Source organism: Erinaceus europaeus, chromosome 15, assembly GCF_950295315.1.
Source record: "Erinaceus europaeus chromosome 15, mEriEur2.1, whole genome shotgun sequence".
NCBI lineage: Eukaryota > Metazoa > Chordata > Mammalia > Eulipotyphla > Erinaceidae > Erinaceus > Erinaceus europaeus.
In genome coordinates, this window is record NC_080176.1 from 4,544,237 (window position 1) to 4,557,989 (window position 13,753).

Genomic DNA, 13,753 nt, shown 5'->3' on the forward strand with positions numbered 1-13,753 from the left:
CCCCTTTCTATCTTCCCCTCTTTTCTCAATTTTTCTATCCTATCCAAATAATAATAATAATTGAAAAATAGCTGCAGAAGCAGTGGATTCGTAGTGCAGACGCTCCATTGGTAATTTTTTTGGAGGCAAAAAAAGAAAAAAAAAAGAGGGAGAGAGGCACCTGCAGCCCTACTTCATCACTCATGAAGCTTTCCACCTGCAAGTGGGGACAGAGGGCTTGAAACTGGATTCTTGTGCGCTATAAAGTTCAGTCGACTAGGTGCACCACCACCTGGCCCTCTCTAGCAGTAATTTCAAAGCCAGCTAAAGAGCTAGGCTGACGATGAGGGGAAAGACTTACTGCAAGGCTAGGTGGCAACCAGTTGATTGGAGTCAGTAAAAATTTGTACAGGGAGTCAGGTTGGTAGCAGCAAGTTAACTGCACATGGCGCAAAGCGCAAGGACCCGGCTTAAGGACCCCGGTTCGAGCCCTCGGCTCCCCACTTGCAGGGAAGTGGCTTCACAGGCAGTGAAGCAGGTCTGCAAGTGTCTGTCTTTCTCTCCCCCTCTCTGTCTTCCCCTCCTCTCTCCATTTTTCTCTGTCCTGTCTAACAATGACAACATCAGTAACAACAACAACAATAAAAAAACAAAACACCAAGGGCAACAAAAAGGAAAATAAATAAATGAACATAAAAAAATAAAATAAAAAAGAATTGCATAGATGGGTGTCTGGGCCTTAGTTCACAGTCTCTGGACTAGGAGGTGCTTTCCCCTGACTTGTTGATGCTGCCTCAGCTCCTGTGTTGCTTCTCTCTAGTTCTCTGCCTCCTCCTCTTCCTTCCTCTCTACCCTCCTGTCCCCTTACTGCCCTGCTCCCACCCCACCCTCAACACCCCCTACACCAATGCTGTCTTTCCTGATGTGAAAAGTCTGTCACTTATTCTAGATGAAAGACTGACTTCCAAGTATGTGTTTCATTGTATGTGCTCAGGTTCCTGTGCTTGGACTTGATTTGGTGAATCAAGCCCTGTGGGTGCTTTTCCTAATGAACCTTTGTGGAAACATTTACAGGGATGAATTCATTCAACCCCATGTCCTTGGGGAATGTACAGTTGCCGCAAGCTCCCATGGGACCCCGGGCCGCATCCCCTATGAATCACTCCGTCCAGATGAACAGCATGGCCTCTGTTCCAGGGGTAAGTGCGTCCCTCATTTCTGCCATGCTGAGAAGACCTGCTCCAATCACAAGGTGTGATCAGCAGTGAATCCCACGTATTGCATGAATTTCCTCTGCCGCTGTTTCTCTTAGATTTGGGTTATACTTTGTTTTCTCCATCTCTCTGGCTCTGTCTCCATTCCTACAGTGAAGAGAATCTCCATCCTCAACATTAGTCATCTCTGGGGCTTTCACAGCTCTGAGCTGACTTTTTCAGACAGAGAAAGAGACAGAACACAGCCTCCTTCAATGCCATGGTTTCTAGGTTCAGGTCTGTGTCTCAGATCATGTGGCTAAACAGCGCACCAGTGACCCAAGTGAGCCACCTTAGTGGCCCCAGGAAGAATTACTTGATTAGTCCTTATTAGGACAATAATTTTGTGGGCTTGTGTGATATTGAGAAATGTCAGTTGTGAGCATCTAATGTGGAATGGGAAAGAGTTGTTGGCATCTGTTAATGCCTAGAGCTCACTCTCCTGAGGTTTTTGTTCTAAATGCTTTAGAAAACTCACGGAAATCATATTTGTAACTTTGAATTATGAATTATGTTTATAGGGCAGTTTGTAGCTGGCTTATTATAGACCTTGCATGAGAAAGTCTCTCTCTTCTGGTTTATCTTGAAAATACTGGTCCCCGACATGACACGTTGTCTTTCAGATGGCCATTTCTCCTTCCCGGATGCCTCAGCCCCCAAATATGATGGGTGCCCACACCAACAACATGATGGCCCAGGCACCTACCCAGAACCAGTTTCTGCCACAGAATCAGTTCTCATCACCCACTGGGGCAATGAGTGTGAACAGTGTGGGCTTGGGGCAGCCTGCGGCACAGACCGGCGTGTCACAGGTAGCACTCCCCCTCGGAGGGGCCCTCTACAGGGATACAGTCACAACTCATGCACTCTTAGCATCTTTCTGTTCATGGAATGCATATATAGGTATCCATGTACAGGCCCAGGGTTATGGTGTCAGGGCTGGGGCTTGGTGTCTGCAGGATGAATCAGCTGCTCCTGGCAGCCATGTTTATCTTTTTTTAATTAGGAAGAGGGGAGATACAGAAGCTTTTCCCTAGCATGAAGCTTTTCCCTAGCAGGTGGGGACTGGGGGCTTGAACCCAGGTTGTTGCACATGATAACTTTGTGTGTTCTACCAGGTGCAGCACTGCCTGGCCCCTGGAACTTAATTTTTATCTGTTAGCACCTCTTGATTTTTCCCTACTTTGTCCTACCACGATCACCTACTTTGCATTAGTCATATCTTGGGGAAAAATCTCAAACAAAAGTAGAATAGACTGTGATTTTGGAGTTATGTACTTCAGGTTTTTAGTTGTCATCTTCTCAGTTTTTGTGTATTTTAAATTCTAAATTTTGCACATGAAGTTCTCAAATATGCATGCAACCTTGAGAGAGATTTGATTTTTGTAGGCTAGAACACAGTCCCTGGAATTTATTGCCTGCCTTTCTGCCCAGGAAAATTCAAATTAACAATCAGTTATTCAGCCTAAAGTTTAACAGGGCCAGATGGTGGTGCCCCCTGTTGAGTACACATTTTACCATGAACAAGTATCTGGGTTCCATCTTCCAGTCAGTCCCTCCCAGCAAGGGGATGGCTTCATGGGCAATGAGGCAGTACTGCACATATCCCTCTGTCTCCTTCCCTCTTGATTTTTTTCTGTCTTTACCCAGCAAAAGAAAAGTCATTTTACTGACTCCCTTCTTTTCATTTAGGGACAGGTGCCTGGTGCTGCTCTTCCTAACCCTTTGAACATGCTTGGGCCCCAGGCCAACCAGCTGCCCTGCCCGCCAGTGACACAGTCACCACTGCACCAGACACCACCTCCTGCTTCCACAGCTGCGGGCATGCCACCTCTACAGCATCCAGCGGCACCTGGGATGACCCCTCCCCAGCCAGCAGCTCCTACCCAGCCATCAACTCCCGTTTCGTCTTCCGGGCAAACCCCTACCCCAACGCCCGGCTCGGTGCCCAGTGCTAATCAGACCCAGAGCACGCCTACTGTCCAAACAGCAGCCCAGGCCCAGGTGACCCCACAGCCCCAGACCCCTGTCCAACCCTCATCTGTGGCCACCCCTCAGTCATCGCAGCAGCAGCCAACGCCTGTGCACACCCAGCCTCCTGGCACACCGGTAAGCTTGTTTCTCTCTTCAGCAAGCACTTGTCTAGAAAGTGTTTCTTATGGACTTAGTACAGCTCCTCCCCCACCCCTAAACAGTTCATCGTGAACTGTTTTGTTTTTGACATTGACTCCAAAGACTGGTTTGGCAGATGTGGCATACCTAACCAACAATTATGGAAACACGAGAGCTCTAAGCGAGCTGCTTCTAATGTCTGCCTGAGCCAGTGACTCTTAGATCATTATGCTCTGTCCTCTAGGAGTTTTCCTCTCATAGCCATGAGGATTTGGTAAATGAATCCTATTGCTTATTGTGCGTAGTTTGACCTTGCTGCCCCTTCAGATTGGAAAGCTCGTATTCCGGGTGGTATGGCAGACCCAGGTCTGTCCTTCGGTGACTTGGTCTCCGGTGGGCCCCGGGGAATCCCCGCTGCTCTGTTACCTCCGCTCTCTACACATTAGCTGTGAAGTCTAGTAACTAATTCCTTATTATTCTGAGTTAAGAGAAATAAACTAACTTTATTCTTGAGTACAATGCATATTTATTTGTAAATATAACCCCAGAAACTTATTATCCTTCATATTTCATATCTCTAAATAATTCTTTGCAATTTTTTAACTTTTGCTTTATTAAAACTCCACTGGTAAGAGTTTGTAGTTAGGGGAATAACTTAGCTACAATGTTGCAAAGTATAATGTAAGATTTATATACCCCAAAGCTCCCAGGTCAGTGCCTGGCACTACATGTTCCAGAATAATGCTGTGATGTGGTGTGTGTGTGTGTGTGTGTGTGTGTGTGTGTGTGTGTCAGTCATAGAAAATAAATCAAAAGAGAGAGGAAACCACTTAAAAATGATTTGAAGGGCCAACAGAATAGTTCACCTATGTGTACGTGCTTTGCCTTATGTGCATCCCAGCAGCTCCCACTGCCTGTGAGAAAGCTTCAGTGAGAAGCTTCTTTGCCCCCACTTCCTCACCTGTCTGAAAAATGTTTGACCGTATATATTCATAACCTTACTGGAACGAATTACGAGGCTTTGCCTTAGCAGATTTCTAGAAGATAACATGACAAAATATAGAGAGGTCTTCTCTTACATTTCTGTGTTTTTTTGGTTGGTTTTTAATTTTTTTTATATTTATTTATTTTCCCTTTTTTTTGCCCTTGCTTTTGTTGTTGTTGTTATGATTGATGTTGTTATTGTTAGATAGGACAGAGAGAAATGGAGAGAGGAGGGGAAGACAGAGAGGGGGAGAGAAAGATAGACACCTGCAGACCTGCTTCACTGCCTGTGAAGCGACTCCCCTGCAGGTGGGGAGCCAGGGGCTCAAACTGGGATCCTTAAGCCGGTCCTTGCGCTTTGCGCCACGTGTGCTTAACCCGCTGCGCTACAGCCCAGTTCCTGTTTTTTTGGTTGTTTTTTTTTTTTTGTCCTGTATTATTTTTAAATACCTCCCCAACCCCAAAAAAATGTTTATCGGAGTTTCCTGTCTTATAAGTCACTGGAGAAGATACTTTTTTTTTTTTTTTAAATGAAACTGAACCACAGTATCACTCTGGGATGACAAGTGATGCCAGGGATTGAGCCTAGGACCTTATGCTTAAAGAGTCCACCACCTCCTGGGCCGCCTGTTTCTGTAGTCCTGCCAGAATGTCAGATATGTTCTGCCTGTTACAGCTCCCCTAGGCCTTGTCTCTTAATGTCTGGTCTTTGGCACTCTTAAAGGAGGCAGTTAACACAATGTTATGTGTTTCAGTAAAGAGTGTGGCTTTCATATGGCTTCTCTTTTGTACAAGGAAATGATTTTGATGTATTCACAGCTTTCCCAGGCAGCAGCCAGCATTGATAACAGAGTCCCCACTCCATCCTCTGTGGCCAGTGCTGAAACCAGCTCCCAGCAGCCAGGACCTGAAGTGCCACTGATGGAACTAAAGACTGATGTTAAGGCTGAGGACACTGAGCCTGAGCCCAGTGAGCCCAAGGGAGAGCTTACCTCTACGGTAGGTGCTGTTTTTGCCAGTGTGACTGAATTTGCTGTTCACAGAAGCATCCCTGTGGTGTCTTTGAATCCTTCCCTGGCATGGGCTCCTACCCTTCTAACTTTCTTTTCTTCCCTCCCTCCCTGTTTACTTATTTATTTGTTTATGTTAAGAGATAGAAATTGAAAGGGGGTGAGATATATAGACAGGGAGAGATCAGAGGAGACACCTGCAGCACTACCTCGTCACTTGTGAAGCTTGCCCACTTGCAGGTTAAGACTGGGAGCTTGAACTCAGTGCACTACGCTGTAACACCAGCACTCAACTAGGTGTGCCACCACCCAGCCCCGCCAATGACTTTTTCTTTTGCCACCAGTGTTATCGCTGGGGCTCAGTGCCTGTAGGATGATTCCACCACTCCAGATAATCTCCCTCCTCTTTATTTTTTTCCCTTTTTTTCTTTTCTTTATATTTTTTAAATAATTATTTTTTTCTTTTTTTTTGCCCTTTTTTTTTATTGTTGTTGATGTCATCATTGTTGGGTAGGACAGAGAGAAATGGAGAGAGGAGGGGAAGACAGGAGGAGAGAAAGACACCTGCAGACCTGCTTCACCGCCTGTGAAGCAAAACCCCTGCAGGTAGGGAGCCAGGGCTCAAACCAGGATCCTTATGCCGGTTCTTGCGCTGCACTACTGCCTGACTCCCCCTCCTTTTTCTTTTTAAGATAAAGACAGAAATGAGGGGTAGACACTGGGGGACTCGAATCTGTGTGTGCTCTACTGGCTATGCCAACATCTGACTTGCACGCACCTGTGCGTGCGGTATCTTTCTCCTTCTCCTTCCCTCCCTCCCTCCCCTACTACTATGGCTGCTACCAATACCCCATTGTTTTTCTTGCCTCATGTATAGTCCTGCTGTTGATGGCAGTGGGTGTATCCATTCATTAGAAAATCATGCTCAGCCGATAAGTGTGTGCGGTGTGTTCTGCTTGTCTGTCTTCACCACAGCTCTAAAGACGATGAGAGATTGAAAGGGGGAGGGGATGGAGGCACCTGAAGTGCTGCTTCAGCACTAGCGAAGCTCACTCCCTGCAGATGAGGACTAGGGCTTGAGCTGGGTCATCGCGCACTGTGATGCACATGCATTTGGTGCTGCAGTCGCACCAATCCTGTGACTTCCTTCCTTCAGCAGAGAGAGGGGGAGACTTTGACAGTCCAGGTAGATTGTGCAAGAACATTTCAGTAAATGAGAATAAAGAACTTTAGCATTGATGTATCATTATCTGAATTTGTTTTTCTGAAGATGATGGAGGAAGATTTACAAGGATCTTCTCAAGGTAAAGAAGAAGCAGATGCAATAGAGTCTAAATCAGAATCAATGGAAGTGGATGAAAAGAAACCCGAGGTTAAAGCAGATACTAAAGAGGAAGAAGAAGGCAGCGCTAACGGGGCAGCATCTCAGTCCACGTCGCCTTCACAGCCTCGGAAAAAAAGTAGGTCACTCTTTCTTGAGCTCACTGCAGTACACTGCTGTATCGTCATTGTGATTATGCTCCCAGCACTCCCCAGAAGCTAAAGTGGAACAATAATTCCTTTTTTATCTTTTCTGCCTGCCGTTCCCAAGATTATCTCTAGAAATGATGGCAGGAGGGAGTCGGGCTATAGCGCAGCGGGTTAAGCGCGGGTGGCGCAAAGCACAAGGACTGGCATAAGGATCCCGGTTCGAACCCTTCACAGGCGGTGAAGCAGGTCTGCAGGTGTCTATCTTTCTCTCCTCCTCTGTCTTCCCCTTCTCTCTCCATTTCTCTCTGTCCTATCCAACAACGACAACATCAATAATAACTACAACAATAAAACAACAAGGGCAACAAAAGGGAATGAATAAATAAATAAAATAAATATTTTTTAAAAAGAAGAAATTATGGCAGGAAACTACATTGCAACCCAGGACCCCACTATGGAACAGTTTTGTTTTCCCCCTAAGATGTCACTGGCTGAAGGGCAGAATGGCATGAGCTGACCCCACTATGGAACAGTTTGTTTTTCCCCTAAGATGTCACTGGCTGAAGGGCAGAAGGGCATGAGCTGACCAAGGAACTTGGGTTTCTGCCTTAAGATGGGAGTATCTGATAGATTGAGTAGGAAGAGGATGTATAAAATGTTCTTACTACTGACACTCATTTTCACTTGTAAAGCTTATAGACTCCTGCTGCTAAGAATAGGGAATTAGGTCCCCAAGCAGAGAGGTGGTGGAGGAGAACCCAGAGACCTGGGTATTCTGGAAGGGAAGGTATGAGTTCAGGTGTGCAGAGTGAGCTCATCTCAAAGTAGAATTTGCATGGAATCTGCTTAAGATATACTCAAAGTAAGGAATCAACAGGGTGTTGGAAAACTGTCAGGTGACCCTTGGAAACACGCAAGAGTCAGGAATTTCAGGGCTGCTTTTAGGAGAGATGACAGGGAAATGTTCCAGGCTGACTGTACTTTGCTGCTGGAAGGAATACTGAAGTTGTGGGCTACAGCAGTTCTCAATTTTAGTCTCAGAGCTCTTAATATTTCTCTAGATTGAGGACCCCACCAAGACTTTGCAAGAGCTCCACTCCTGAATTATCCCAGCACGCCCACTGGACTCTTTCCAGATTGACAGCAAGAGACAGGGAGGAAGGAAAGATACCACAGCATTGCTCCATCACTTATGAACCTCCCCTTTGCAAAAGACTGGCCACAAGATGATGGGTCAAGGCTTAAACCCAGGTCCCTGCTGGGTGAAGTGTACACTCTACCTTGTGAGCTGTCGCACCCCCATGGTTTTTTTTTTTTTTTGTATAGATTATTATTTTGTTATTTTGGTCGTCTCTGGGGCTTCACCACTCTGGGCTGACTTTCAGAAAGGCAGAGGCAGATGGTGAACAAGGAAAGGAAATGACAGCTTCTTCCAAAGCAGTGTGGGCTTGAACCTAGCTTGTGCACTTGGCAGAGCAATGGCAAAACAGCACCACACCGTTCAGTGAGCTATTTCATGGGCCTGATATTTAATTCTCCTAAAGCAAATGATACGGTCTGGAGAGATAACACACTGTGCTGCTTTGCTTCCCCCCCCACCCCCCAACACTGCTCAGCTCTGCCTTATGGAATTGTGGGTAGCTGACCATCAGGCTTCTAAAGCTTTTGGTTTTGTTTTTTGGTGGTGTTATTCTTCTTTTTTTTTTAAAGAAAGGAGACATTAACAAAACCATAGGATGGGGGTGGGGTACAATTCCACACAATTCCTGCCACCTAATCTCCATATCCCATTCCCTCCCCTGATAGCTTTCCCATTCTCTATCCCTCTGGGAGCATGGACCCAGGGTCATTGTGGGTTGCAGAAGGTGGAAGGTCTGGCTTCTGTAATTGCTTCCCCGCTGAACATGGGTGTTGACTGGTCGAACCATACTCCCAGTCTGCCTCTCTCTCTCCCTAGTAGGGTGGGTCTCTGGGGAAACAGAGCTCCAGGACACATTGGTGGGGTCTTCAGTCCAGGGAAGCCTGGCTGGCATCCTGATGGCATCTGGAACCTGGGGGCTGAAAAGAGAGTTAACATACAAAGCCAAACAAATTGTTGAAGAATCATGGACCCAAAGGTTGGAATAGTGGAGATGAAGTGTTGGGGGGTACTCACTGCAAACTCTAGTGTACTACTGCTTTCAGGTATATATTCACCCTGGTTTATGGATACCTGTGAACATATGTTCTATCTCACAGAACCTGGTCTATATCTAGGTTTTGGGACTTTGTTAGGAAGTGAACCACCTGGGATGGAATTAGAGAATACTATGAAAGGAAAAGTCTCACCCGAGTGATGAAGTTGAAGGGTTGTCATTCCACACCTGAAGTCTCTGGACACAGTCTGAACTGAAGCATGCTGGGGTGGCACTCGTTGCCTTGATTAGTTTACGATCAGCGGATGCAATATTATTTGAGAAGCATACGGGAAAGTGGGCCCTACCCTAGGGTCCCAGGACTGGGGGAAGTTCAGGCTGTATAGTGGAAATATGAGGTTTCCGCTGTCTTAGGGTTCAAGAAGACAATGGATAGTTATTCTTATCACATTATTTGGTAACTGGGTTAACTTTGAAAAGTCCCTTTGTTAGACATACAATCAATTTTCCCCCCTTTCATATTAATTAATGATTTATATGACTACAGTTTAATAGGTGTGTACATAAACACCATTCCCACCACCAAAAGATTGTGTCCTATCCCACCCCCCCCCCACTCCCACCTCCACCCCCCTGGGTTGTTACTCTTTTTACAATGCCTCTACGGTTACTGCTGGGGCTCCATGCCTATACTACAACGGCTCCTGAAGACCATTTTTTCAATTTTTGGGGGTAGGACAGTGAGAAATTGAGAGAGATGAGGAAGTTAGAGAGGGAGAGAGAAAGACACACCTGTAAACCTGCTTCACCACAACCTCCCTGCAGGTGGAGTCAAGGGCTCCAACCGGGATCCTTACACCGGTCCTTGCACTTAGTGCTGTGTACACTTACTTAACCCAGTGTGCCACTGCCCAACTTCTTTTTTTTGTTTTGTTTTTTCCCTCCAGGGTTATTGCCGGGGCTCGGTGCCTGCACCATGAATCCACTGCTCCTAGAGGCCATTTTACCCCCTTTTGTTGCCCTTGTTGTTGTAGCCTTGTTGTGGTTATTATTATTATTGTTGATATCATTTGTTGTTGGATAGAACAGAGAAATGGAGACAGGAGGGGAAGATAGAGGGGGAGAGAATGACAGACACCTGCAGACCTGCTTCACCACTCGTGAAGTGACTCCCTGCAGGCAGGAGCCGGGGGCTCAAACTGGGATCCTTACGCTGGTCCTTGCATTTTGCATCACGCACACTTAACCCACTCGTGAAGTGACTCCCTGCAGACAGGAGCCGGGGGCTCAAACTGGGATCCTTACGCTGGTCCTTGCATTTTGCATCACGCGCACTTAACCCACTGTGCTACCACCCGACCCCCCCCCCCAACTTCTATATTGTTTACATAACCATTAGGCTTTCACTCCAATCTTCTCTGTCCCTATTTTTAAAAAAAAAGTCTGTAGCATGATCATCCATGCTACAAACTTCAAAATCAGTGAAAGTAGAAAATAAGAAGTGAACTCAATTGGTTGCTCAGATCTGGTTCTGCCTTGACCCTCTGTTACATTGTTTAGTTAATGAAAATGACATCCAGCCTCACTCAAACAAGTAGTTGGCAAAGGCAACAGTATTTCAGTGGCCTGTTCAGATATATGTCATTACTGTTTTGATACTACTGGAAAACACAGCAAGTGGAAGTTTGCTGAAGGTCAGTTGCAGTGTGAAAAACTTAGAATCCATTTATTTGTTTAGCACTTTGAATGAATCTTTTGTCCTTGACCAAAGAGATACTGAGAGGGGAGGGAGAGAGAAGGTATCATCCTCCAGCATGGTCTTGAACTTAAAATGAGAACTCAATTGGGTGTGCCACCATCCAGCCCTGTAATTTTGTTTTCTTTGTGTATCCATAACACCATGTTTTGTTCATCTTGGAATTTAACTTACTGAGTCATGTAGATAAATCAGTTGTCAGTGTATATGACTACACAAAACAAAATAATATTTATATATTTAATAAAAACAGAAATTGAGTGGAAAGTAAGAGATAGGGAGAGAGAGACTAATAGCACAGCTTCACTACTTGTGAAGCTTTCCCCCAATAAATGCGGATCAGGTGTTCTTGTGTACTTTGATGTATGCATTTAACCTCATGTGACACTACTAGTCCCAGTAATACTTGTGTTTTTTTTTTTTTTCTTCTATAATTTTTCCTTCAAGATTTTTGGTTCTCCCCCCCCTCAGGGTTACTGCTGGGGCTCTGTGACCGTACTACAAATCCACTGCTCCTGGAGGCCATTCCCCCCCCCCCTCCATTTTGTTGCCCTTGTTGCCATTATTGTTATTTGTTGTTGGATAGGACAGAGAGAAATCAGGAGAGGAGGGGAAAATGGGGAGAGAAGGATAGACATCTGCAGACCTGCTTCACCACTTGTGAAGCGACACCCTCCCCCCACCTTGTGCATGTGGGGAGCTGGAGGCTCCAACTGAGATCCCCCCTTTTTTAATTTTATTTATTAATTTATGAGAAATTATGAGAGAGAGCGAAAGAACCAGACATCACTCTGGTACATGTGCTACCAGGGATTGAACTCAGGACCTCATGCTTGAGAGTCCAGTGCTTTATCCACTGTGCCACCTCCTGGACCACCCAACTGGGATCTTTATGCTGGTACTTGTGCACTTAACCCGATGCACTACCACTGGGCCCCCAGATTCTTTATAAATTTTAAGAAGCATCAGGTTTTCCAAAATTAGAATTTTTAAAAGTCTGGCTTTATCCTTGGCCACAAGCATTATTAGTTGTACTTGAAGTAACCAGCCCCCTTTTCTTCATTTTAAAGGAAATATGTTCATCTGAATGGCCTGTTTTCTGACCAAAGTTCTCTCTGACTGTTCTTCTGTGAAAAGAGCAGGTGCTTCAGTTCTCACCTAGCGTTTGTTGCTAGGGTCTCTCTCAGTGCCAGTAGTAGCAGAGCACGGGCCGGTACATTTTGCCTTTCAGAATCAGAGGTGTGAAGCCGGGGACCAAAGGCTCAGAGAGGCTGAATTTGCTGCTCCTTCAAGGTTGTTTTGGTCGTATGTGCTGTTGCTGCTGCAGCAATAAACACAGTAGCTCCCAGAGGATTGTATGGGTCACAAGTGCTGTCACTCACTGCAGATACCAACTGAGCGTCATCATGAACAGCATTTCATAATAAAATTGGTTTGATTTCTTAGGCAGTGCTGTACTCATGGCAATTTGTGTGTCTACACTCTCCACCCCAGTTGCATGTGGATCTAGAGCACTTGAGAAACAGAACTTCGTATTTCATTCACAAAGCCACATCTGCAAAGGTTGTGAGGCCAGGGAAATAGATTTGTAAGCACTCAGTGCTGGTTAGGAATAATTGTGATTCTAATGTGTCTAATGCTTCGACTACTGTTCATTGGGAGTCTTCTTATCTGAGTGTGGTGCTTCAAGACTCTAGATATTGAGAGTCCGGGCAAAGGAGCATCTAGTTGAGCAAACGCATTACAGTGTACAAGGACATGGGTTTAACCCCCACTCTCTCCGGCAGGGCCAAAGCTTCATTAGCAGTTAAGCAGCACTTCAGGTTTCTTTTTCTTTTCTTTCTTTATATATATATATGTATATATTTATTTATTTTCCCTTTTTTGTTGCTCTTGTTTTTGTTGTTGTTATTGATGTCGTTGTTGTTGGATAGGACAGAGAGAAATGGAGAGAGGAGGGGAAGACAGAGAAGGGGAGAGAAAGATAGACACCTGCAGACCTGCTTCACCGCCTGTGAAGCGACTCCCCTGCAGGAGGGGAGTCGGGGGCTCGAACCAGGATCCTGATGCCAGTCCTTGTGCTTTGCGTCACGTGCGTTTAACCCGCTGCACTATCGCCTGGCTCCCAGTGCTTCAGGTTTCTATCCACCGCTTCCCTGTTGATTTTTGTTTTCTGTCTCTTCTAATGAATAAGTAACAAGGGAAAGAGAGAGAGATGACAGGACTTGGAAAGTGCTTTTTTTTTCTACCACAGGTCTGAAATACTCATTGAGGAGACAAAAATGCAGCATATGTCAGGCCTTGACACTTTGACTTGGCACCAGGGAGAGGAAGGGCTGGAGCCGAGTTTGCCAGCTTTGTGTCCTTCGCTGTGTTGTGCTGTCAGCCCAGCCTGCAACGCCAAAGCGCCACAGGCAGAGGAATGTAACTGTGTAGCTTTCCTTCTGGAGATACAAGTTCTGGTTTCTTGTAACTTTCACACGTGACATAGAATTCTTTTTTTTTTTTTTTTTTTTGCAGTCATTTGAAAATGTAAAAGCAGATTTCAGGCTGGCCAGATTTGCTTGAGAAGTCATAGTTTGCTGGTCTCTGGTTTAAAAGAATGAAAAAGCCATCGATTAACAGAAGAATGTTTTTATATAGTCACTCAGGGAGTATTGAACACGGATGGAGATAGACAGCATAATGGTTATGCAAAGAGACTCTCATGCCTGAGGCTCCAAAGTCCCAGGTTCAGGTTCAGTCCCCTACCCTACCACCAGAGCTGAACAATGCTCTGGTAAAAAAAAAAAAAAAAAAACCTAAACACAGCTTTACTTCTAAAAACAATTGAGAAGAAAGGGCATTCTCATTGTTTCCCAAGACTCTTGCCCCCTCCCAGCCTTTGTGCCTTGAGGGAGTGTTTGGTGGTGTTGGTTTGGGGCTGTTTCAGAGCTTCTCCGGCTGCAGTCCCCGGTCTGCAGAAGGGTTCAGTCAGGAGACCTGGGTGACCCCTGTTTCTGACAGCAGTGACCTATTGGGACACCTCTCCATGCTGTTGTTCTCACCTCTCAG

The 13,753-nt window shown here is 45.6% G+C and overlaps 1 protein-coding gene across 1 annotated transcript in view; it reads left to right on the forward strand.

The window, feature by feature from the left end:
* The window catches only part of CREBBP (CREB binding protein), a 111,914-nt gene that overhangs the window by 70,179 nt on the left and 27,982 nt on the right, over positions 1-13,753 (forward strand). The window contains exons 7-11 of the mRNA XM_060174090.1: positions 1,033-1,178; positions 1,856-2,044; positions 2,925-3,341; positions 5,148-5,327; positions 6,609-6,798. Of these exons, the coding sequence (XP_060030073.1) occupies positions 1,033-1,178; positions 1,856-2,044; positions 2,925-3,341; positions 5,148-5,327; positions 6,609-6,798 (1,122 nt within the window). The remainder of the gene's footprint in view (positions 1-1,032; positions 1,179-1,855; positions 2,045-2,924; positions 3,342-5,147; positions 5,328-6,608; positions 6,799-13,753) is intronic.